The sequence below is a fragment of the Chaetura pelagica genome, unplaced genomic scaffold (assembly GCF_000747805.2).
Source record: "Chaetura pelagica isolate M959 unplaced genomic scaffold, ChaPel_1.0 scaffold63, whole genome shotgun sequence".
In the NCBI taxonomy this organism is placed as follows: Eukaryota; Metazoa; Chordata; class Aves; order Apodiformes; family Apodidae; genus Chaetura; species Chaetura pelagica.
In genome coordinates this window covers 2,745,201-2,772,762 of record NW_009952896.1, presented here as the reverse complement: position 1 = coordinate 2,772,762, position 27,562 = coordinate 2,745,201, and the positions used below count along the sequence as shown (strand labels likewise).

General features: G+C 35.0%; 1 protein-coding gene across 1 annotated transcript in view; it reads left to right on the top strand.

Moving 5' to 3' along the window:
- RTTN (rotatin) overlaps positions 1–27,562 on the top strand; it is an 84,740-nt gene that overhangs the window by 36,473 nt on the left and 20,705 nt on the right. Inside the window, 15 exon segments of the mRNA XM_009995636.1 lie at positions 128–196; positions 292–480; positions 1,572–1,811; positions 4,469–4,613; positions 6,232–6,386; positions 8,303–8,522; positions 8,888–9,016; positions 9,599–9,703; positions 10,320–10,478; positions 11,613–11,684; positions 17,051–17,243; positions 19,116–19,198; positions 25,007–25,118; positions 25,696–25,894; positions 26,943–27,033. Of these exon segments, the coding sequence (XP_009993938.1) occupies positions 128–196; positions 292–480; positions 1,572–1,811; positions 4,469–4,613; positions 6,232–6,386; positions 8,303–8,522; positions 8,888–9,016; positions 9,599–9,703; positions 10,320–10,478; positions 11,613–11,684; positions 17,051–17,243; positions 19,116–19,198; positions 25,007–25,118; positions 25,696–25,894; positions 26,943–27,033 (2,161 nt within the window).

Here is a 27,562-nt window from a genome sequence, read left to right as displayed (position 1 = left end):
AGAGATAGATGGAGGAAAACACACAGCTATATCTGATTAATAAGAAAACAGTAAGTGTAGCATTAGTAGAAATTCAAACATTGACACTTAAAATAGAGAGTACTAACTATAACTTCATCTCTTGCAGGGGTGATGGTATAACCATCAATGATACTGGCCTACCTGCCTTCAGTTTACCTGTTGCTGTTGTTAGAAGGTATGTGTGGGTTAAAGAGCATTTAATTAAGAAAAAAAACAAAACCCAAACCACACCTTTTTAAAAATACTTTTTGTTTGTTTGTTTTGTTTTAGGTATCATCTCCCAGTAAGGATCACTGCTCATCACGTAGTTAGCCCTAATACTGTTGTGGTGCCATTGTCTTCTGAGTGCTTGGCTATGAAACCTGTGTCAGATATGCTAAAGATGGCTTGGAATCTGTCATGGTACCATGGGATCAAAAACCTATTGCAGCTGATAAATTATGAGAAGGAAGCAGAAACGTGAGCAATTTAATCTTGATTTTAAATCCCAATGTATTGAAATGAAATTAGCATTCTATCAAGTTTAAATAGGTTTTCAACTTCAAACAGGACTTTTAAGTTTTTACTGGTTTGAGAATGCTGTTCTTTTAAACCTAAAGAATCACATCCCAAGACGCTGCAGATCTGTTGTCACAGCTAATGTTTACCTAAATTATATCTATACATGAAATCTAGAGCTTGATCCAACATTTTTTGATGGTCAGACTTGTTTCAAACAATTTATGTAGGCCCTGTTTTCTTGCAGTCATTTTGGGTTCTTAAGGGAGCTGCCTTTTTTCCCCTTTATAGTTGCATGACTGACTTTTTGTCTTATCTTTCTTTCCTTGGGGATTTAAATTAAAAAAAAATTAATTAATTATAGTAATTAGAATTAAGGTAGATAAAGAAGAAAATTCCCTTTGCATCCTTTGGTTAGCTTTTGGTTTTGCATAATTTCTCACTTTGAGACTGTTTTGTGTACAGAACTCAACATTTTAGATGATTCATGATTTAATAGGACCGAAATGCTTGTATCTGTATCTGTCCATCTTGACAATTTTTCAGTTTTTGCTTGTGTCCTTTTAGGGGTCCTACAAATTCTGGTTCTGAGCCATTGTAAACTTTGCAGTTGTTGATTAGATAAATCATTTTAATTTTACGTTCCCTTAGAAAAAAAAAAAGGCAAGCAGTCTCCTAAAAAGAGAACAGGAAAATTATATAGTCCAAGTGGCCAACATTTTCAATAGCGTGGAGGAAAAGTTCTTTACAAACAGTGTATAGAATATAGAACCTTTTAAGTAACTTTCTGAGAGGGGCCATTTTTCCAAAGAACCAAAAAAGCTCAGGATTTAAACGTGATGGGGTTGTTTGTTAATGTTGTTGGTTTTTCTTTTTTTGGAGGAGATGGGGGAGGAGGAAGGAAGATAAATCATTGGTTAACAAAAAATAATTTTTTAAGGGAATTTATGTTTTGTCTTCTCATTTGAACCAAGAACTGAAGGAGTCAGCACTCTCTGAGATAGTTTGTAAAGATACTGGCTGTTAATAATTTTTCTCTTGTACCTTTTCAGATTTTTAGACTCACTAAAACTATCCTCAGAAGACATTGTTATACTAAAAATAACTCACACAGACTATGGACTGCAGGATTGTCTCAATTCAGTCATTCAAGGAGTATCCCACAGGGATGTTAGGGCTGCTCTCATTAGGCTTAATTTTTACATTCTGAATGACAGACTTGCATTAAAATGCAGTTCTGGGTCTTGTGTAACCACTTTGAAGAGCTTTGTTTGGCAAAAAGCAATAAACAGGTAAGCATGCGGACTACAGAAATCCATTAAAGATTATGATGCTTAAATTGTAATTTTCCTAGCTTTCATATTTTCAAAGTTCTGGAATTGATTGTCCATGCACCTCTGATTCAGATACATGTTTATAATGTCATATACACATATACCTATATATGTATATATGTACATATATTTATAGTTTGTTCCCTCTGTCTGCTGGAGGGGTAACACAGCAGGGCATAATCAATCCAGGACATTCTTAGAGAGCATCAGTGATAACTTCCTGACTCTAGCAATAGAGAGAGGTGCTCAGCTGGACCTCATGCTCATAAACAAGCAAAGGCTTATTAGGGATATGATGTTCTAAGGCAGCTTTGGCTGTAGTGACCATGAGGTTGTAGAGTTCAGGATTTTAAGAGTAGGGAGGAGGGCAAAAAGTGAGATTACAGTGCTGGTTTTCAAGAGAACAGACTTTAACCTCTTCAAATTCTTATTGTTAGTGTCTGATGGTATCAGGCCCTGCAAGGTAGAGAGGCCTAAGAAAGCTGGTTAGTGTTCAATGACCACTGCCTCCAAGCTCAAGAGCAGTCCATGTCATTGAGCAAGAATTCAGACAAAAAATGTCAGGATGCCTGCATGAATGAACATGGTCCCATGAATGGGTCCCAGTGACACAGGCTGAGGTCCTGCATGCCTTCTTCACCTCAGACTTTATTAGCAAGACCTGTATTTAGGAATGCCAGATCCCAGAGACCAGGGAGAAGTCTGAAGCAAGGAAGATATATCCTGCCTGATATATCCTGCCTGATATAATTTCATGACCACTTTCCTCTGTCAAGGTGATAGGGAGAGGTGCCTGAGAATGAGAGGAAGCCAAATGACCCTCCTATCTTCAAGAACCTGGTAGAGCATACAGTCCTGGAAACCATTTCCAAGCACATGAATGACAAGAAGATCATCAGAGTAGTCTGTATGGATTCACCAAGAGGATGTGCTTGATACCCTTCTACAGTGAAATGTCTGGCTTTGTAAATGAGGGTAGAGCAGTCAATATTGTTTGCTTTGACTTAAGGAAGGCTTTTTGACAATCTCTCTTCAGCATTTTGATAGTCTTTCCTCAGATTCTTGTAGAGAATCTCATGAGGTATAGGGTCGATGAGTAGACAATGAGATGGATGGTATACTGTATGAACATCTGGATTCAGAGGGTGGTGATCAGTGATATCAAGTCCAGTTGGATGGCAGTAAGTAGCATTGTGCCCAAGGCATCAATACTGGGTTCAATCCTGTTCAACATCTTCATTAATGATTTGGATCATGGAGCAGAATACACCCTTGGCAGTTTTGCTTATTTTGCAAAACTGGGACCAGTGGTTGATACAGTAGGGAGTCATACTGCCATCCAGAGGGACCTCTACAGGCTGAAGAAGTGGGTTGACAAAAACATCTGAAGTTCAAGGACAAAAACAAAGTTCCACCAGTGAGGCATGACCCCATGCAGCAGAATATGCTTGGAGTTCACCAAGCTGAAAAGCAGCTTTCCAGAAAAGGACCTAGGGATCCTGGTGGACACCAAGCTGAATATGAGCCAGCAGTGTGCCTTTTCAGCATGTTGTTTGAAGTCTAATGGTATCCGGAACTGCATTAGGAATGTTGTCAGCAGGATGAGACAGATGATCCTTCCCCTCCACTCAGTACTGCTGAAGGGCACATCCGGAGTTCTGTGTTCAGTTCTGGACTCCCCACTACAAGAGAGACATGGATATACAGGAGAGAGTCCAATAAAGCACCACATAGATTATGATAGACTAGAGCATGTTTCTTATGAGGAAAGTCTGAGGGAGCTGGGACTGGTTGGTCTGAAGAAGAGAAGACTTAAAGGGATCATCATTAATGTGTACAAGTGCCTGAAGGGAGAGTATAAAGAAGATGTATCCAGGCTCAGTGGAGCACAGTGACATGACCAGAGGAAATGTGCACACACAGGAGGTTCCTTCTGAACATCAGTAAACCCTTCTTTATTGTGAAGGTGACCAAACAGTGACACAGGTTGCCCCGAGACGTTGTAGTGTCTCCATCCTTGGAGATATTCAAAAGCCACCTGGACATGTTCCTAAGCAACTGGTTCCAGCTGTCACTAGATAAGCAGGGATATTGGACCAGGTTCCAACTTCAGTGATTACTTCATTCTACAATTTACATACACAGAACCCACAAAAATTAAGAATGCTGTATTTAGGGTTTATTTAAAATGCATAGGTAGGCTTTGCTATTGTTGTTAATTGCTAGGACTTTTTTTCTTTCCTGTCTGTGGCACTGTTCAGATTTTTCTACCTTTCACTATATGCAATTCTGTGTTTACTCTATGTAAATACACTTCTAATATATGTAAGGATTCCATACTGTACACAATAAATACATATTATATAAACATAATAATTTAATATACTATTTTTCGCAAAAGTATTTGTATATATGTAGTTTAATATCGATTACATCTATAACATAATTCCATATTTGTATGGAATATGAATGCATAGGTAAATATGTGTAATACCCATATTTACTCTATGTAATTCCACATTTGCAGGTGACTGCAGTTGTATTAGCCTGAGATCTCATACTTGTAGCAAATTTAAAAGAGGGTTTAAATGTAAATATTTTTGTTTGTGTTGCAGATTTCTGCAAGTGCTTCCAGCTTCTTCAGAGGATGAGAAGCTTTTAGTAGATATCTTAAGATTTTTAAACAAATTGCTTAAAGAACAGAGATCAAGTTTGGAGTCAGACCATATAAAGTGGATCCTGAAATCATTTCTTAAAAATGTAAGAATATACCTAAGAAGTTAGCTGTAGACTGTAAGAAATGAACAACAGTGAACTGGTTGGCTGATTTGTTTCTGTTGAGTTCCTCTAGTAAAATGACTTGTTTCAATGAAAGCAAAAAATAGCAGATCTTGCAGTATTAATGTCTGCTACTTTGTGTTTGGGGAAGTTAACTTTGAACAAAAGTAAATTTCCTTATTGCCTTTACTTGTTATAGACATTGTTTCTCTAGACTCAAATATATTATTTGCCAAAAGTAAAAAATATCTGTGTGTGCCTTACTCTGGTGTAGCTATGTAGCTCTATGTAGAGTTCTGTATGTACATGTAACTATAAATACTTATATGATATGGTTAACTATGTAGCTGTACATACATATATATGTGCATACATATATAGTTGTATAAGCTATGCTTCGCTACATACCTGCCTATTATCTATGTAACATAAGGGATGAAGTTTGATATAAGTGTGTTGGAATACACTTCTGTTTGGCAAAGAGATAAAAGTGAAGATTATTTGTCTCGAATTAAGAATGAGAATTGAAAGGCCAGAAGTTTTTGCTTTCAGTGTGTCTGTCACTTAAGTTTTAATTTTAAATGTTTATAATATCTCTAAGTAAAATATTTTATAAGCTTGAGGAAGGTATTATGAGCATACAGTTCAGCTGGTGTAGTTAAAACACATTTGTAATATTGAAAGAATATAATTTTCTTTTCAGTTTTTCTGTGCCGTCTATTTCAGAGATCCATTCTGTCCACTACTATTAATTTAAGATGTGTAAAACTGGAAAATATGAACATTATAAAGCAGTATAAAATAATTTATTATATTTGTCAAAATGTGATAATTCAATCTTGCTTTATAAAAAATAGTTTAATGCCAAAAATAAAAGAGATGGCTGCAGTTTTGAAAGTTTGTAAAGTACTGTTCTTGACAAAGCAAGGGTGTACTGCCTGCGTGCAGGTTAATTCATGGTCTTGCAAGGGATATAATATGTTAAGTAGAGTCTGTGTGCACTTGCATTTTCCTGTTTTAGAGTGTAATCAAAACATTTAAGAGAAAAACGCTAGTAGACTTTATATCAGTCACTTACAGAATTCAAGTACTTGAATTTATATGGCTAACTGGGAATCCTATAAAATTTTATAGAATTTATACAGTACAGCCCATTCAATATATTAATAAGAAATCGTTATTGCAAATGATTTTAAGTATTTCTCAGGCAACTGAGACAAGATACATATTGAATTAATATTTCTACTATGTATTTTCTTGTTTTGTGATCTATTTTTTTATTGCAGGATATTGCTGTGTATAACTTCAAATTTCCCTTCATACTTCAAAATACACTGTATCATTGCTTAATATTAGGAGTTTTTAAAGGCCTTAGGAATAGATTTTTTTATGACATTTAGTAGATTTAAGTAACTGGTAACGATAGGAATTTTTTACTGTGCTTTTTACAGAAATACTTCTTATTAAAATGATAATGAAATTTGCGATTTATAATTAGTGTGATTTGCAAGCTCTCAACAGAAAAATGGCTTTAGTGTGTATATTAAAATAGGATTTAAACAGTTCATTACTTGACTGCATTTTTATTATTTTCTTATAGGAGCCCAAATCCCTTTTGGCCCTCCTGGTGCGACCAGAATCCCAAATGCAGAATGAAATAGATGACATACAGACTCGTGTCAGGCAGCAACTTGATAAAGAACTCATTCGTCTTTTTAACACATTGTTACTTTGTTCCTTGTCAGTGACTGACAGGTACAGTAAAAATGGACCTTTCTTTGTAATTCTGGTGGGGTATCATAATACCTACTCCTGCTCTATCTGTGTCAGAATTTGAATCGAATTACATCTTGACTCAGTCATTTTAAACTGTAAAAACAGAATCTACTCCTCGTGAAGATCAACACTAAATAGGCCTTTTGCCATGGTTTAACTCAGGATCAGAATTAAACCAATGACAACAATGTTCAGTGCTTCCAGATTGCAAATTAAACTAGACAGCTTTAATTAAATGCTAATGATAAAATATATACAAACACATACAAATATGTGCAGGAATGTACAAAACCCCTGTCACCTCCCCTTATCCCTATCAACTCCCACAGCACATTCACCAGCTGTGAGCAGTTCTGAAAAGTCCTGGACCAGTGCCAGAGATAGCCGCAGAGCAGACAGGAGCTGAGGGAAGATATATGACGGTCAGTAATGCACAGGCCAAGGGATCAAAGGAGATGGATAGACAGAGTCATCCTGGGACGCTGGCCATGATGTGATCCCTGAATTTATATGTAGGATAGAATAATCTCTTTGGTCAATTTTGCTGTCTGTCTAATCCTCTTCTCCCTATGGGAGAGTTATACATACAACTCTTCTGCTCTTTTAGTGTCCAAAGCAGCAGATTCAACAAGCTGAGCAAAGTGTCTTTGGTTTCTTGGCAGTAACTATAAATATTTCAGCATTATCAGTCCACTAGCTGGGAAACTTGCTGCTACTTTCAGCAAGTGTGCTGCTTATCAGTTCACTAAAGGAAAAACCAAACAAACAACAGTAAAAAGAAAATTGACTCAAACTAATACACATTTTCACAGTAAAATTAGGAAATTAACTGGGAAACTTGGAAGAGTATGTACTAGTGGTCACTTTTTCAGCAAATGAGGATTGATCCGATTTCAGGGAGAGGATGAGCTATTTCTCTGTCATTGCTAGAAATTTGCACAAACAAATGATAACTTGTTTGATTTTGTAGCATTTATTTATAGAAAAGCAAAACATTGAAATACTTGAAATATCAACAAATATTTTAGTTGAACTCCTTTTTGAGCCTGATAGTGCATCAGTGCACATGAGCGATTATTTAGGACAGCTACTTTCAGCATGAAGTTCCAACCTTTTCCTGTCAATTAAGCAAACATAGAAATTAATTTCTATTATTTTTTTCTCCGACTTTCTAATCTTCCCACACTAAATCTCTGTCCAATTGTAGTCTAAGAGATACTAAAATTGCAGCTTAAAACAATATTTGTTTAAGTGCCACAACATAACAGTTTGTAAAGATGCTTTCAACATCTTACCTTTTTCATTCTTCCCATTCTTTATTTAGTCTTTTGTGGGGGGAGAAGATGGGGCATTCTCTACATCCATGCAGTTGTTAAAATTTTTAGAAAATGAACAACTGGAAAGGGAAGATTATAGAAATTGCTGCTACTTACATCTAACATTCCTGTATTTTCTGTTTACCTGAATTCTAGATTTATTGTATTTTGTGGGAAATATTTGTAAATTTGTCTCTTGAACTGAAACAAACATAGGCATAGCTACTAAGCTTTACAACTCTTTCATGATCTGTCTTCAATCTCTCACTCTTTATTTAGCATGTTCCATAATAATTAGAGTTAAATCTAATTTGTCCTCTTTTGGTTAAGCAACCCTGTTATAAACAGATGCAATTGTATTCTTTCAGAACCTGGGAGAAGCTAGAAATATAAAATTTAATTCCATGTTATTCTGTGCATAAGCCATTACTAATCAATTGAGATGTTGAGACTCATAGACTAACAGTAAGAAGAATGAGGCCTTGGCCTCTTATAAAATAATTCATTATAGCAGCTTCATGTTGACAGTTGATTTTTTTTTTTTTTTTTTTTTTATTTTTTTTTTTACTGTTAAACCAGAGAGGTCTTGCAACTTGCTGGCTCTTTCAGAACTGAGCTGGCTCTGAATCTGCTACAATGCTTAAGGCTAACAGATGCACCACATTTTTATGGCCTTCCTTCACTGGAGAGAACATTACGAGGAATGGTTCATGTTACTGCACTTCCAAACTGGAGTACCTACTCTGCTGCAGTTGAACCTGTGACAATTTGTAAGAAATATTTAACAGGTCTTCTTGAGGTAAGTAGCTTATGTTATAACATAACTTTGGATACGAATGCATGTAAAGAACTAATGTAACTAATGAAATTATTTTGGGGGGGATTTTCAGGTTTCTGTTTAATATTGTGTTTATTATTAAGCTCCACTGCATTCTTCATTTGAAGAAGCAAATAAAAAACATTGAACTTTTGAGGTTTAACCATATAATAAATGATCATGACAGGATGACTCATAAATAAATCAATCAATTATTAAAATTCAGCTAAAAGTCTGCCATCTTTTCATGAGTTTAAATTATAATTTACTAGCCTGTAGAACCATTTGTACTCTACCTGTATACTGCTTACAGTAAAGCTACCATGAACTTGTACCCCCTCTCTTAGGTAATTTCTTCGTTTTATGTTGAATGGGGAGGAAACGCTATGTCCTTCATGGGAAAAGGGGTTACAAAAAGCACAGTGCTTTGCTTGCTTCACTTATCTCATGAAATGATGGCTCAAGCGAAGGATATGGTGAGTGCATTACAGTTGTCCTTATCTTGTCATTTGTGAGAGCTATGCACAGATGTATTTTAACTGCTTAAGTTAAATGATGGATTTTCATATGTGGTGGGGGAAGATGTCTTATATTTCAACAGATAGTAAAAATGAAAAATTGACGTTATTTAATCACGTGACAGATACATGAAGAAAAATAATTAATTACAATCAAATAAATAGTTGTATGTTCTTATTTGGTAGTTTTCTGCATGTGTGTAATATGAGAGAAAGATAATGTGAATAATAAGTAAAAATGAAAAAAAGGAAGGAGTAAATTTTAAATGGAAATAATTATTCCAGTATTAAAAAAAAAATAAATTTACTCTCTCTTCAGCACTGCTGTCCTAATTCTGTTAAGACAATGACACAAATTTAATTCAATAGGTGAAGTAAGCAGGTTAAATACATGTTTATAGAGACAGGACCAGAATCTTTTTCCTGGAGTATCAGTGTAGTGTACATTTGTAGTGTTCTAGTAGGTAACTTGTAGCTCACTCTGTTGATAGACTGGCATGGGATTGAAAGAGTAGTGATATAATTTTGTTCTCTAATCAGGACTGGATATCTCTTTGGTCTTTGCCTTATGATACCAGTGAAGAACAAGCTTCTCGGCTAGGTCTGGCGTGGCTGATTCCTTTATGGGTAGACAGAGACCCTGAGGTTAGTTAATGCAATGTTAAGTTGATATTTTATTTTGGCCCTTCAGTGTTTGCAGAATTTTTGTTTCATTAATTTATTTAATATTGAAACTACTGTTTTGCATTATTTAAAATGTTATTAACTATATCCTGTGGAACAGTAACAACAAAGTAACGTATAAATATAGTATGAAAATTTTTTCCTTACATCTTCTGTCCTCTGTGTTTTCATTAGTCACTCATGATCATGATTCACAAGCAGATTCCATTGACATTGTTGTTAGCTGCAAAGCAGAAACATTTACATTAACTACAAATTTAGAGCAAACTTATTTGATTCAAATCTGTTAAATTATGTTTGCTAAATTGAACTATTTAAAAATGGCAAAATATTAAGAAGATTGAGGACTATTTTAGTATTTTTAAGTATTCAAAATGTATTCTATTAATTCTGACATTTATCAAACACTTAGTTATGATTATGAGTAGAGGGCTAGAGAAATATAAGACAAGAGGCTGTTACTTTTTACCTTATTCTCTTAAGCTCCAGATTCAGTTGATACAACTTAATAGGTTGAAAAATGTGTTGCTTATTACTGCAAGAAGTATCACTTTTGTGTTGTGCTTGGATGTATCAGGTCAGATTTACAGCACTTGGAATAGGATCAGCTCTTACATCTCTTGAAATAGGATGTATCGCTTTAGCAGAAAGCTGTCAGAACATCTCAGGAGGACTGTGGGCAACGGTGATAAACATCCTTCTGGACCAATCTGAATGTAGTGTGGTACGCAGGGAGGTATGTTTCTTGTTTCCTTCTGCTGTGTTAGATTGTCAAGTTTTTTTTTTCATTACGGAGAAAAGGGTTTTTAAATTTTTTATTCTATATATCTATTCTCTTATGCACTGTAACACCTACTGCTTTGTAAGTTAAATATTACCTAAATGAAGTAAACATTTAGCTTCTTATTTAGAGTTACTCAAGATTCAAGAAATACAAATGACTAGTTTAGATAATTTCTGCTTTTACACAATTGCAAGTGAATGCATTAAAACTCCTAAGACTGACTCAGGCAGAAAAATAGGTCGTTAAAGCCCAGATTTTAATGGCTGTTTTGTTTCATTATGAACACTTTGGTACAAACTCATCCCCTGATCTGTAGTAAGTATCTCTTCATTACAGACATGAAGTAATCTAATTTGCCTAGGCAAGAGTCTTTATTTGTGAGAACTGAAAGTTCGTACTCTGATAGAACATCACACAGAATGATATAATGCTGTATTTAAACTGTGTATGTTTTTTTGCAACTTTCTATCAACTGTAGTTGTAAAGTTTTTCTTGTTTTCCAATGAGTAAAAAGGAATAACTATGACAAATAGTGGGTTAACTTCTTTCACCTCTGTTGCTCAACCAATTACATATTCCAAAGTAATAGTTTTAATTTATTTGTGCAAAATGTTTTTGACAATGTCAGCTTCATTGTTTCATTTAATGTCCAAATCATTTTAGTAGTCTCATAAGAGTCAAATTGACAAACACTGACAAAATATGAAAAAAGCAATTTCAATCCACCCGCATATTCATGTGATAGGTGTGTAATATAAACTACACACATGCCATGTATTTGGAAAAGAAAACATTTGAAATATATGAGTCTGTACCAGTGCACCCCCCACGTTTTTTTTAATTATTATAAAATAATTGGGACAAATGCCTTCTCTTGTGCCATGCCCTCATGACATCTGTCATTGAGGGTTTTTAAGCCATATCCTTCTAAATATTCTTTTTTGTCAACATTAACATAAAAATTATTGTGTTTCAACATATGTCTTAAGCAGTGGAATAATATGTAGAATGTATTGTTCAGTCTGATGTGGGTTGTTTTGAACTGTGGTGGCTGGATGACAATCGTGATGCTTTCATTTCTTGCAGGCTGCTTTTATTCTACAAAATCTCCTTGTGATTCCAATTCCTTCAGAAGATGTGAAAGATTGTTTTTGGCATGTGAGTGACTATTACATTTGATGAAAAAGGTCATAGTTTCACAGAGAGATGTTCTCTTATTTAAAAACTTATGTCAGTATACCTATAAAGTATAAACCTAAAAAATTACACGTCTAAGGTAACATTTTGGAAAAAGAAATACACGAATAGACAAACTTCTCTCAAACTTCCAGCAGGCTCAGGAGAACCACAGTTCGTTTGTATAAATGTTGTATTTCATGAATACAGTATTTTTGGGTTCCTAGAAAAGTTGCTTATTTACATAGTACCATTGAAGTTTTAGGATAGAAATTGGTAATTTGTTTTACCCACATTTATGGTGCAATATGATTTGAGGGGTATGAGGAAGAAGAAATGATGAGAATGTGATGTTTATAAAATGTTTTGAAAGAAATATGTAAGTGATGAGAAACAACCCTTTCCAAAGAAAGATGAAGCATTGTGTTGCTTAAATGAATTTAAATTCTTGTCAAATACATAACCCCTTGCTCAAAGCAGCATGAACTAGAGCAGGTTGCTTGAGCCTTGTCCAGTTGGGTTTGAGTGACCCAAAATATGGAGACTCCACAGGGTGTCTGCATAACCTGTTCTAATGTTGACTGCCCTCACAGGGATTAAGATTTTTTCATAAGTTTAAATAGAAATTCCCGTATTTCAATTTTTGCTTATTGCCTTTTGTCCTGTCGTTGGATATCAAAGAGAAGGGTCTCTCTCCGTTTTCTTTCTCTCATCAGATATTTATACAAACTGGTCAGATCCTCTAGAGACTTTTCCAGTTCTGATCTTAAGTCAGTCATCTCATGTTACTTTCATTAAGTCTGGTATTTTACATAAAGATCTTTGGATCTTAGTTCTTCATTTTTCATTTTTTTTGTGGCTTTTATACCTGTTCTTTCTGTTTATCTTGCTTCTTCCGGTATGTTAAATCATACCAATGTGAGAACAGTGTCTATTCTTTGAAGAAATTTGCAGATGCAACCATATCCTGTATTTTTCTGTTCCTTTCTGCCAAAGATCAAGTTAACACTGAAAGACATTCCTCCTGTTTTACTGGGATAAGTTACCTGTGATTTAGCTGCACCCATAATTCAAGTAATTTTATGAATCTAGCCCTTGTTTCAGTCTTACTGCTTATTACTTATATTTTATCAATATAAGTAGTAATTATTTAAATTCATAATAGCAGGGGATTTACAAGGGACAACCATTGTAACTTGTTGGTATAAACTCTATTAAAAGTTGTTTAGTCTTTTTTTAAAGCATTTCAGTGACTATGGTGAGATGACAAAAATTGAATCCTTTTGTGCAATTCTGGATGAATTACAGTGCAATTAATAGAAGTTTTGAATCAATGTGATTCTTCTTAAGCAGTGCAATTTAATGGAAATTGCTCATCACTTAATAAGTGTTCGTGCTGAAAGATATTATCAAACAGCACTTTGTAGTAACTGGTAATTTAAACTGTTGAAAATACAAGCATAAATTTAAATTGTACGATAATACCAGCATCAAATTTTGTATTTCAGGATTACTTTTTTTCCCTTGCACTGAATAAAGATACAGTTTATCTGTTGACCTTAATGCATGCAAGTTCAAAGGAGACCTATGAGGTGGATCTGGGTGAACAGGAGGGACAATGTATCATAGTTGAAGTAGAACATTATTATTCTATCCCTTAGGCAACTAGGGCTGAAAAAGGAAAGCTGTTAAGAATTTGTAGGCCTGTATCTTCACAAGAATGTCTATAGTGTCACTATAGTAGTTCACTTTGCTATGTTACTTTAAAGAGAGGCATAGGAAATCTTTTGTCAAGAGTCATGTTAACCTGTGTAAATATTCTAAGACTGCAACATACTGTGTTGTATGAAGATTGTTGAAGTCAGAGCACTTTATGAATGTAATTGAGGAGTAACTTCTGCAGTGCATCCATTGTGCAAAAAAGTTTCTGGCATATCTTGTTAAACTGGCAAAGCTAGTTCTGGGTGGAAAAATTTTGGCTGAATAAAGAAAAAAATAAAGTATGTGCTTGTAATAGTTGATCCTGTATATTGCTGACAGTGTACAAGTACAGTTTTATAATTCATCATAAACAATTTACATTAAATACTAGGTTCTTCTTCCAAATGTTTGTCATAGCTTGTTCTCCATTAATTGGCATCAAAGGCAGATAGTGAAAATAGTTTGTTTATATGTTACAGAAACCAAAAAGAATGAGCAGTGTCCATTCAAAACTGGTTTTAAATTACTGTGTAACACAAAATAGATTTACTGCTTCTACTTGATCTGTTTTTTTGTTTTGGGTTCTTTTATTGGAAAGTAAGCTTGTATTTAGTGTAAATGAAGGGACTGGGGGGGCTCTAGAGCCTGCTAGTGATGGTGTTTTTCAAATTACTTACTTGCAGTTAATCTACCACTGCTCTCTCCTGACTGCCAAAGAAAATTTCTAATTATCACTGATGAATTTTCTTTCCATTATTTTAACCGGTTTCATTTTGAAGTACTGCATGATGTCTCCTAAAACTGTCTTGCAGTATGTAATTGTTTTGAATTTTTCTCAGTCTGTGTTCTTTTGCCAATTAACACTTTTAATTTTTACAGTTACTCTAAACAGGTTATGTTGCAGCTTAATAAAATTTCCTTTCTTCTGTCACCATAGAAAGCACTGGAGAAATACTGTAACAAATGCAGTGAAATCAAGCTATTATTTTAAATAAGACTGAAGTCTTCTCAGGTGTAAATCCACTGTTCTAGAAAGTTTCCTCTGAACTCAGTATTTAGAAAGAAATTACTGAAAACCATTCTTAGGAGATAATTTGTTTAATGTCTTTTTTTTTCTAAATAAATCTTTTTATCAGAGTAGGTTGACATGGGTATATGTAGTAAAATGGCAGTGTACTTTACAAGAGGATCTTAGGATGAGTGTACTTGTTTTCCAAAGAAAACTTTTGCATTATTTGGTATCTGTAGGTAGCTTTAAAAAAGAAATAAAAATTGTGAAGTCTCCTGATACAAATACTGTCTTAAAACCACCCAGTTGCAGCTTTCAGTGACTTTCTACTTAGATGTTTTCAAATTTCTTGGGAGCTAAGCAGCTACTTCCATTTTGCTAAAATATTATGATTTATCTCAGCCATAATAAAATCTGTATTTGAAGTATCCCATGTGCTAGGGCTCTAGAAAGTAGGGGGCCCAAGAAAGCTGGTCAGTATTCAAACAGCACCTCCTCCAAGCTCAGGATAAAGGTATTCCCTTGAAAAAAAAACCACAAAAAAAACCCCAAACAAACAGAGGAAGCAGGAGACCTTCATGGATAAGCCAGGAGCTCCTGGAAAAACTCAAATGTAAGAGGGAAATTTACAATATGTGGAAAAAAGGTCTGGTTAATTGGGAGAATTATACTGCAAGAGTATGTAGAGACTCAACAAGAAAGGCCAAGGCTCTCTTGGAAATTTGTCTGGCTAGGGAGGTGATAGAAAACAAGAAGAGCTTCTTGAAATACATCAATGATAAAAGGAAGGGTAGGGAAAAAGTGGGTCCACTGCTAAATGAGGTGGGAGATATGATAACAGAGGATGCAGAGATGGCAGAATTGCTGAATGCCTTCTTTGACTCAGTCTTTACTGAATCCCAGTCACTGGATGGATGTATGGGAGCAAAACAGAGGAGGAAGACTCTCCACTGGTCAGTGTGGATTGGGTTAGATTCAGTTGGATAAAATGAAAATGCACAAATCCATGCATCCACACGTGCTGAGAGAGCTGGCTGATGTTATTGCTAAGCCACACTCCATCATTTTTGAAAAATCATGGAGAATGGGAGAGGTGCCTGAGGACTGGAAGAAAGCAAATGTTACTTCAGTCTTCAAAAGGCGCAAGAAGGAAGATCCAGGCAAGTACAGATCAGTCAGCCTCACCTCCATCTCTGGAAAGGTGATGGAGCAGCTCATTTTGGAGGCCATCTCTAACCACATGGAAGAAGAGAAGGTTTTCAGGAGTAGCCAACATGGATTTAATAAGCGGAAATCTTGCTTAACTGTTTTGATATCCCTCTACGAAGGCTATATCAAAAGGGTAGATGAAAGGAGATCAGTGGATATCATAAGCCTTGACTTAACTAAGGCTTTTGATACTGTCTCCCATTAACATCCTCATAGAAAAACTCAAGAAATGTGGAATAGGTGATTGGACTGTGAGGTGGATTGAAAACTGTCTCTACAATAGAGTTCAGAGGCTTGTTGGCACAGAGTCACGTTGGAGGCCTGTGACCCATGGTGCTCCCCAGGGATCAGTATTTGGTCCAGTTTTGTCCAGTATCCTCACTAACAGGCTGGATGAGGGGATGGAGTATAACGTCAGCCAGTTCACTGGTGATAGGAAACTGGGAGGGGTGGCTGACACTCTAGAGGGCTATGCTGCTATCCAATGAGATCTAGACAGGCTAGAGAGCTGGGCAAAGGTTAACCTCATGAAGTTCAATAAGGACAAGTGCAGAGTCCTGCATCTGGGGAGGAATACCAGTAGGCACCAGTGCAGATTAGGGGTTCTGCTGGAAAGCAGCTCCCTGGAGAAAGACCTTGGAGTCCTAGCGAACAGTAAGTTATCCATGGGACAGCAATGTGCCCTTGTGGCCAGGAGGGCCAATGCTATCGTGAGGTGCATTAAGAAAAGTGTTTCCAACAGGTCAAGGGAGGTTCTCCTCCCTCTCTACTCTGCCCTGGTGAGACCACACATGGAATACTGTACCCAGTTTTGGGACACCTAATTCAAGAGAGACAGGGATCTACTGGAGAGAATCCAATGGAGACCCATGAGGATGATTAAGGGACTTGAACATCTTTCCTATGAAGAAAAGCTGGGAGAACTGGGGCTGTTTAGTACTGAGAAGAGGAAGCTGAGAGGGGATCTTATTAATATCTATAAATATCTCAGGAGTGGATGTCAAGAGGAAGGGGCCAGTCTCTTTTTGGTGGTGCCCAGTGATTGGACAAGAAACTGGTTATAAGGATGTTCCATGTCAACATGACAAGAAACTTCATTGCTGTGAGGGTGATGGAGCACTGGAACAGGCTGCCCAGAGAAGTTGTGGCGTCTCCTTCTCTGGAGACATTAAAAACCCACCTGGATGCATTCCTGTGTGACATGCCCTGGGTTGTCCTGCTTTGGCAGGAAGTTTGGACTAGATGATCTCTAGAGGTCCCTTCCAACCCCTGTGATTCTGTGATCTGTTAGTCACAGCCTCTAACCAGCTATGTATACACACACGTACACAGGATTATGTTTAAGTCAGTTGTTTTGGGTTGTTTTGGGGTTTTTTTTGACAGTTTCTTTTATGTAAACAGATACCATTTGTGAATTTCATGTCTTCAGGGTCCCTGTGTACATGATGAAGAATCTGGCCTCTGTCAGACAGGAAAGCCTGCACTAAAGACCCTTTTGTATCACTGCCAATTCTATGAACACGTGAATCAGATGGTGAAACACTGTTACCTAGGATGTTATATGTTTGATTTGAATTCTTCCAAGGAAGACAGCCTCATAATAGAAGAAGGTGGTATAACCGGTAAGTGATGTTAATGTAACCTTGTAGTATTTCAAAGCTAGTTAAGTAACTTCTAGTTTTGAGTAATTTATCTTCAATAATTCTTGCTAAAAATGAAAATGAATATATAAACTATGAACTTCTTGTGTTATTAAGTAAAAATATTCTTCTGAGGATTTAAGAAGTAGATAAGTCTACTAGTTCACTAGTTTATCATATCTCAGGAAAAGTTCTCAGTTACAGATGTAAAAGACGTAATTGGTTTTGCAATATATTTTCTTGCAAAATTTTGGGAGTAACATACTTTTTACCCACATTCTGGTCAAAATGTGTAGTATGGTCCCAAGTTTCAAAAGCTAGGAAATTCTTTAGAGAGCTCAAATAGTAACCATTTCATCCTGTTTTCTTTCTTTTTTGTGTGCCTAAGTTTCTGTATTTTCATCAAATGCTACAGTTTTAAACAGTTTTTTGGGTCGAATTTGTTAAATTACGGAAGCATGAACAGAAGAGGAATGTTGTTTCCCATATCAAGTTATGATTTTATGACAGACCCAAGGGAAAAAAAAGTATTCTTCTTTAACTCACTGAGTTAAAAGAGAAGTAACTGAGCAGTATACAAAATTCCAGCCATAAAAACCTGAGTTTCTTCTGTGTAATTTTTTTTTTTCAGTCAGACACATTTCAGTTCTCCCATGGTCCCCTTGTTTGTGCCTCTGCGTAGTACTGTTAGCTGATGCAATAGCATGTCATGTATAACAGCAACTCAAACTCCAGGATTGTAGAACTTTTCAGTCAGCAGTTGTAATATGTTTTATCACGTCATTGAAAAGAAAAGCCAAAAAGATATTTTTCTAGGAGCATTGAAATAAGGGAGAATAATCTATGATATTTTTCAATCAATAAACCTTTTTCAAAATTTGTTTTAAAAAGGAAACACAAGACAATATTTGCTTCATCTACAAAACAGTAGTTCTTGAAAGGCTTGGAAGTCCATTCATATGTTCAGAATTCTGCTGTTTATCTAGAATGACCTGTTTCTTGATTTTAATAGGTCCCTTGTCATCTCTTAATAGAAGATCTTGCATTGGTTTATCTTACTGATTTTTTTTTTTTGTTGCATTTCAAACTGGGGATTTTTCCCAGTCAGTTTTCCTTATATTTTTTGGAATATAGAAAAACCCTCATCCACAAAGTTACATTGAAAAGTGAATTCGTTAGTTCAGTTTAATAATTTAAGATATGTATAGGGCTTAAATTTTTGGGAGTTTTGTACTCAGAACATGTGTAATCTAGTGCTTTGTTCTTAGTTGTTTTCTAAATATGTGACAGCCTCAAAACCTATTATTGACAGGCTTGTGCTATAAAATTTTTGGCACTTATAACTCTGAAACAGATTTACAAAGTAATCCTGTCTTTATTATATTTATGAATATGGGTTCTCTTGAAACTGTTTATCTTCAAATGCAAATTTGAAGTATTTTGAAGATGAGGACATCTGTTCATTATGTTTGCTGTGAAGCTTCAGTATCTTCAATGTTTTTCTACTATTACATTTAGAATAAAATAATTCTGTACTATGTCAAATTACTAAAGGCCACGTGACTCTAGTTTGAGTTAAGTGTAGCTTTTTCAAGATGACTTTATGTTGCAGCTGAAAATTGTATTTTGTTTTATTCGTGTTTTTTCAAAGGATTTGCTGGATGAGAATTCATAGGTACAAAGTGTGAAAAATTGTATTCCGAGATCTTTAGAAGGATAACTTCAGTTGGCTACTTTTGTGTTTCACTTAATCCTTTGGAAAGCTTCTTATTATGCTGTCTGTTGGTCTGGTAGTAATGAGAAATGAAACCTTTTTGTTTGATTTTTTAAATTTATTTATTATTTTTAATACAGATTTTGATGATTCCCTTAATCTTTGGAGGGCTCCATCCAGTCAAAGCCGATCTTCACATTCTCAGTCAACATCTGAAACTATGGTAACTGGCAGAGTAATCTATTTATATAGATTAGTAGAAATAGAGATTTATATAGATCTATAAAGTTGTTCATTAAACGCTTTGAAGAAAAGCAGCATTCTTGCAAATGCTGAAAAAAACCCAAGAAAACAAAAAACAAAACTGATGACTGAAAAGCTCAAACTAAGTTGAAATGTACTTTTAAGATGCTGAAGAAAACTTCTGTGGTTATTTACCTGAGCAAAAAGAAATAAAATACCTTGACTTGTTAAGTGTGTAAGCAAGTGCTGAACTCTGTAGCTTCTCACAGCAAGACATATTCTCTAGAGATGGCTTTGTAATTGGCTTTATTGACAAAATGCAGTCATCTCCATCCACAGTTGTCACTTTTGCTGCTTTTATCCAAACTGTCCTTTCAGAGCGAACCTACATTTACACCACAGTGCTACAAAACTGGATCAGTCAAAACCACTGAAGTGCACGGGATTGAAATTATGTTCTGTGCCATAACAATACCTGGATTCTGAAACTGCATTTGTAAAACGTAAAAGTGGCACAAGTGTTTGCAAGACCCAAAATAGACATGAAAAAATAGAAGAAAGCAGGTGGCTGCTTGAAAAATTTGTTTCTGACTAGGGTGATTACTGCAATGAAATGCTGTAAACATATGCTGTATTTCAAGATGGCAAAGGCAAAGGAGAAGAAATTGAAAACATTCAGTTCAAGAGTAGATTTGCAATATTGGACCAGACTATGAGGGAAGCTTTTATAACATTTATTAGTTACCTGATAAAAATAATACCTTTTCAATGACTACAGCACAGCTTCAAGAAAACTCTGACATGTTGCACTGAAATCTGTTTTTATAATTCTAGATTTTCTTGGAAATTTTTTTTATATATGAATAACCATTGAATGTAATGTGGAATTCCTAGTATCAGAGCTCAGAAGTTTCTGATGTGTGGATATGGCAAAGATTGTTAAAGAGCAACCAGATATTATTGTATTGACTGGAATAATTATGCCCAGTTTTCTTGTAGTTCATCATAAAAACATTTCAACAGGATTGAAATCTTGTCTCAAAATATTTCATTATTTTTCCTTGCTGTTTTGACTATCTATCAAAAACAAAAAAAAACAAACTCTTGGGCTTATTTAAAACACAAGTATTCAAATTTGTATACTTGAAACTAAAACAAATGAAAGTGTGTGTAAATCAGGAAGAAGATGCTAACATGAATGCTCCTTAAAAAAGCATTTACATAAGAATCTTGGGTTGTTTATAAGCAATAATCTGAAAATTGTGTTTTATTGAATAGATTGAGTGCCTCTTATAGGAATAAAAGCTGAACAAATTTCCTCTTGTTTTGCATGTCACTTGAGGTAAAAATTAAATTTTAGCAATTCTTATCAAGCTTGAGTGTCTAATCTACTTACAGTTGTCCTTGAATTGTCATTAATAGTTGAAGAGTTCAGTATATGAAATTGTTTCAGCTTCAGTACCATGAAAAAAGGAAAAAAAAATATATAGGTGAAGTAGCATCATATTTTAACATAAAGGTATGGCTCTACAAATCCATTTAACATATGGACAACTAATTATGTAAAGTGGAAAGCACAATGTAATGCTAAGACACATTCGTTTGTATAACCTTCCAGATGTTATAGACTTCCTATTTGCTAAAATTTTGCTCTTACAGCTGATGTAAGAGATACTTATTCAAGTTGATTTTTATTTTGGGGTTGGACTAGATGATCTTTCGAGGTACCTTCCAACCCCTAGGATTCTATGATTCTATGATTTTGTTTTCCTTCTTCCCCTGATACATATAAAGATTTCATGCAAAAAATGTAATTGACTTTACAGAAGTTAATTTAATTTCCATTTGTCCTTCATAATCTTTCTAAGCAGCTGTAAGCTGTTTTAGTAATTACTTTTCTTACCTTTAAAAAAATACTAGTGCTGATATGACAGATACTAAGTTTCCAAGCTGGAAGGCAAGGTGCAGAGGTCTGATGTTCCAATGTTAGTATTAATTAGGAGAAGAAAGATCGAGATAGAGAACTGAGGCTGAATACAAGCTGTATTTCAGAGGGCAGTTAAGGACTATTGAGTGTCTATCTAGTAAAGTTTGGAAATACTTCTAAAAACTCAGACTTGTCCTGAAATCTGGCATTTGCAATTCGTATATAACTTCACATGTTATCACAGGATCAGTGGTTGGAAAAGACCTTTAAGATGGACCTTTAATCTCCAGCCATTAGCCTAACTCTGCCAAGTCCAGTGTTTAAACCACGTTTAAACACTTCCAGGGATGGTGATACAACCACTGCCCTGGGCAGCCTATTCCAGTGTTTAATTACCTTTTCAGTGAAGAAGTTTCTTCTAATGTCTAATCTAAACCTTCCCAGGCTCTACTTGAGCCCATTTTATCTTGTCCTGTTGTTTGTTACTAGGGAGACCAACCCCCCACCTCACCTAACTTCCTTTCAGATAGCTGTAGAGTGCTAAGGTCTCCTCTCAGCCTTTTTTTCTCACGAATAAGCAGCCCCATTTTCCTGAGACGTGCCTTGTAAGACTTGTTTTCCAGACTTTTTACCCTTTGTAAAGGGTAAAGCGAAGCTTTGTCGCCCTTCCCTGGACTCGCTCCAGCACCTCTATGTCTTTCTTGTAGTGAGGGCCCAAAACTGAACACAGTACTCAAGGTGCAGCCTCATCAACGTGGAATACAGCAGGACAATCACTTCCCTTGTTCTGCTGGCCACGTTAGTTCTGATAGTATCTAGGATGCTGTTGGCCTTCTTCGCCACCTGGGCACACTGCTGGCTCATATTCAGCCGGCTGTTGAGCAACGTTCCTAGGTCCTTTTCCTCTGGGCATCTTTTTTTCCCCTCTTCCCCAAGCCTGTAGTGTTGCATGGAGTTGTGGCCCAAGTGCAGGACCCAACACTTGGCCTTGTTGAATCTCATACATCTGTTATATTTCTACAGTTTGCCCCAAAGCTTTCTATTTTGATATATGAGAGAAAGAAATACATTTATGCTGTTATTACGGTAAGTTTGTAGAAATATTTCTCTAAATTTGACGTATTTATGGTTGCAGTAAGATGTAGTTATTCCGAGGCCACTAGATGGCATGCTTTCCCCATCACAGGTGAAAGGGAGTATTCGGGTCCTATGGAAGGGAAAAATGGTTTGTGTGTGTGTATGGTACGGATTTGATGACAACAGCCGCAAATAATTGAGACTTACCAGCTATCAAACCAAGTAGAATCGTTTCGTTAACAAGCTCTTCTCTGATATTTTAATATAATTTTTAAAAAGTTCTAAATATGCCTAAATCTGTTCATTTAATGAATGTCAGTCTACAAGCTGAAACTGCTTTTAATTTCAGTAAGTCACGTCTTTGCATAAGCTAAAGTAAGGTCTTTTAACTGAATTATATTAATTTATTTTCTGTGAAAAGTTCAGCTGTATATATATTTTTAATATATTTGAAAGCAATTCTGACAAAAAGAAAAAAAGCCATTTTCTCAGTTTTCGTATTTCATGTAACCCACATTTTTATTTATTTATGTGCTATCAAAGTCTTATTTCACACAGGGTCCATATAAACTTAAGTTAAAATAGTATATAAATTACTTTTTCGCTTCATATTTTTTTCCATCTCCAAATTTTTCCTGGAACTTGTGGAAAGTACAATTGAGAAAATTAAAAAGCAAGTTTATTAATAACATTTTGTTGTGTTTTTTTAAAATCTTTAGGCTGTAAAATAGTCAGAGTTCTTGTAGAAGCCATAAGTAAATTTTTGCTCGTTTTGCAGAGTAAGGAATAGCAGTGTGGGGATGAAATCAATGATTCAAGGTCATGTAAAAGACAGCAGCAGCACTCAGTTGTTTGTACTCTGTTAACTCATATGCATTGTATTTAATGTCTTTAAGATCTTGGTGGATTACAGATTTCTGTTAAATAAAAAAATTAAAAATCTTGCTCTTTTATAGAATTTATAGTTTAAGCATTAACTCATAATTACAGAGAACAAAGCCTTATTCTTATTTTAACCAACATGTTTTGTGTTTAGAATATACGACTGAAAGCACCAATCAGCATGGAGATACTTGCTTACACTGCAAACACACGCAAGGCCGATTCTGTGCTCAGGGTGGCTTAGCAAAATGAGCAGTTATTAAAAAACTTAAGCTAAAAATGGTGCAGGTTAAAGATTTGCAGACAATTTCCAGAGAGCTTTAAGTCATGGCCATTCTTTCCTATGACATCTTGCTATTTTATAAAAATGTGTGCCTTATTTTCTGGAACCATGGTTACCAGAGTGCTATACATTTAAGTGATTTAAACCTTTGAAAAGTGAACTGAATAGAATTAATCACTGCAAGCCTCTTAACGCAATGCCAGAGGGATTTTTATACTAGAGGTTAAGAAAAGATCTTTTACTCATTACTAGTAGATAAATGGAAAAAAACCCTCACATTTGTCCTGTATTTCCACTCAGATAATTTTTGTATTCTTTCGTATTTGTTCTAATCTGCAGTTATCACCTCCCTCCCCCCACCCTTTCTTTTCCCTGTTTAACCCCGTTTCGCTATTAAGCAACAGAATGCTTCATTGCTCCTGGAAGAATATGGTGGCAGTAGTAAATATCCTTTACTAGATACAATGTCTCAAACCCCCAGTTCATCCTTATCAAAGGTGATTTATAAAAGCAGTAATATCTTTTCTTTCCTGGAAGGCAGAGCATTGTGGAAGCAGCTTTATTATGTTACTATATGTTTTCTGTTAAGATAGCAGAAAATATCTAGTTGTAACCCATGTCCCACTGTGAAGCAATTACCAATAAATGTTCCATGAGTGCAGGAAGCCGATATTTTTGCTAACCAGATAAAGCTTTTAATAATAATAATTATAATGATGATAGTAATCCCTTTTAGGGCTTTACTTGTTGCAGAAGAACCATATGGACTGTTAGAAGTTGCATTTTGGGTTTCTACTTTTTAAGAAAAAGGGTTATATTTATTAGAACACTTAAAATTGTGCTGAATAAATGCTTATTATTAAGCTGGAGACTCAAGGTCTTCTGATCTCAAGCTTGTGGTTTTAGACACAGTAGAATGAGCATCAAGAATTTTTGAAAGCATCCAAAATGAATAATCTGATAGATCACATAGAATTGGTAGAAGGAACATGGTAGCACAACAGTAAAACTGTCTATTGTCATATAAATACCTCATTTCTTCACCACAAGATGAATACATGTAAGGATCACAAGCCTAAGGTTAAGAAAAGTACCCAGAGTTGGAAAGACTCTGAAACTTCAACTTTGGCTGGTGATGAATGTGCTTCTGATATTTTTATCTGAGTGTGCCCTGATACAAATGGACAAGTGCTGATGTTCTCAGCAGAGCAAATAGTCCATGAAAAATTTGAGTTTAAATACTTCGGTAATGCCTTTCTCTCTTATTTCAAACATAGATTGAACAATTATATGGATTAAAAAGAAGAATGAAGAGGAGGAATTTCCAGTAAAATGGCCATTGTTCAGTTTTTAACAGAAATATTTCAGGCTGTTCATATTGCACGTCTTTCAATAGTTGTAATTATTGAATGTTTATAAAATAAATGTATATATACACACACATATGGTGGGCAAAATTTTTTTAACAGTAATTTTTGCATCATTTTGTAGGTCTGCGTTGTTTTGTAGGTTTGTTGTGTTGGTGGTTTCCTTCCTTCCCCTGCCTTCAAGCAAAATATAAATACAAGTTTGGTCTATAAAAGCTGAAATCAACTGTTTTTCTTTTTATGTCTTTCTAGATTTGGTATGCATCACCATCACTGGGGAGTGTTACTGAGCTTCAGGCAATAGTTGCAGCAAATTCAACTAGTTTTATTCCTGAAAATGCAGCTGATCGACTTAGGGCACAAGGTAAGTCAAACTCTGAGTTTGTGTACATAATGATGAAGATGATGTAGTAGCCTGCCCATATTCCAGTACATGCATATAAAGCTTATGTATTGCTGGAACAATTACCATTGATGCTTCTAGTGGTTGCTTTGGTAGACAAACATGAAGTACTTCCTTTAAAATGAGAAAGAGATAAATACATTTGACAGAAATAAGTGAAAATGGGTGATAAGTCTTAGGTTACATTTCAAGCAGTAGATTCTACACCTGTCATCCAGTCACCCTTTCGAAACATTAAGTTTATAATGTACTTTTCTGTTAAGGAAAGAAGTGAAAATTCTTTTCCAAAAATGTTTCCAAATTTACCATTTTTCTTCAACTATTATTATTAGTGCCTTGTAGAAGGAACATTTTATTTCACAACTATTTGAAAGAATAGATTTTCTGTCTGATTTCTTGGTTACTTTTTTTTTTTCCCTTGTACCAGACTATACTGTTTTAAATGTGGAAGAAACTTAAATGAAAAAGCAGTTTGTTCTGTGTAGCTGCCCCAATTAATCTTTTGTGTTTTTCCTTTTTTTTATTAAACACATTCTAGGTCAAAGCAATACAACCACAACAGAATCTCCAAGTCAACGTAATTCTCCCATGTCTGCTACTCTGTCTAAACAGCATGCTGTAGTCACACCTGCCCTTTTGTCAGCTGTTTGCAGCCTTCTGCACAATCTGCTGGTTGTCACACCAAGAGATACTGGAATTGCTCTTCAACAAGCACATTTGCTAACAGCTCTCAGCAGGTATGAGATCAATAACTGCTGGACTACAAGCAAGGTGTAGAAATAGAAGTGAAAAGTTTGAAATAAGATCTAGCAGTGTTTCTTACTCAAATTGTTAAATATATTGACCACTTCTTGTTTCTGAAGTTTTCAAAAATGCCTTTAAAAAAAATACAGTCATCAAAATAAAAGATCTGGATTTTTTTTTTTTTTTTAATTCAAATTAAAGATAGACATACTGATGATTCAATTTGTGGTGTCTGTCTTCTACAGGTTTACAGGTTCTCTGGTAATGTTTTAGTATTTTGTGTAGATGGCTGTTTGGTCATTCTTTTTGAAGATGTAAATTTTAAATGTTTGTTTTCTTCAGTAGAAAATTAGAAACAGTAGAAAACTGTAGATAATTTCAGTTTATCTTCTTATATTCTTCTTTGAATTTTATTCAATGTTCTGAGGATGAACCAAGGGCTGTAACACTACAATAGAGTAAATAATGCTTGCCAGATTTGGGAAAGTATTAGATGATAGGCCCTAGTGTTTTGTTTTTTTCTTTTTTAAAGAAGGAACCATTTCAAAATAGTCTTCGGATGGTATTCCATGTTTACACTCATATAGTAACCAATTCTTTCATCTGTAGAGAGTGTTTGGAAGTCCTGAAGTGAAGCATGAAAATTAATTCAGGATTTTTAACGTTTCAAGAGCTTTTGTAGATGTTCTTCATGCTGCATGTAATGAAAAAAGATCCCACCCTTGTTTAAATACAATTTGTATTGTTACAGAGCTATTTATTGTTCTACAAGAAAGAAAATAAGCAATCAAATGTAAACAAACCATTTTTACCAGTACAGTAACAGCCACTGGAATTCATGTTAGTCTAACTATTCTAAAAGAACTTATGGTTACTGTAATTGGTATTACACTAGAGTTACATCTAAACCCCACTATATTAAGAAAGCGCTTAATTATATTTACTGTTTATTTAAAAACTTATCTGCTATGGAATGTTAAATTAGTAGGATATTTTATTATTTAAGTATATTTCTAACCATCTTACTTCATTTTATTTTAGTCTTGTAAGCGCTAACCTGGTTGAGAGGTGTATCTTGGAACTGAAAGCTCCACTGGGTCATCCATGTCATATAGAACATGTAAAAGACCAGGTTAGAGAAGCATTTGTTACTTTCAAACTTTTTTAAATTATAAAATTAATTAGTTTGCATAATACATACTCATTAACATAGTCCACACACACTGCTATAGGCTACATTCATATGATTCTCTGTGCTTTTGAATTGAGTTTAGCAGTTACAGAAATAATAGAATTTCTTTGTATGGTATTGAAGTACAATGCAGATACAGTTACTGACACATTTCATATTTATTTTCCACAACAAACCTGGCTGTTTTACTTTGTCTCCAGTCCTGCAGACACTTACATACTTCTCAACTAATTTTATTCCATGCAAAGCGTTTAGGGTTACTGCCAATGAAACTGCTTTTGTATCAAATTTCACTCTTTGTATATAACATATAGAACATTCCATGTTCATGGTACAGCACTATTTTAAACCTTCTGTTGCTCTGCATTCAGATTTACTTTGAAGAAAGATACCCAGTTTATTTTAAAAAGGTGTGTTTCTGCAGAATTCTTTTCAGAATAAATAAATAGATGTCAGGAATATTTTTTGT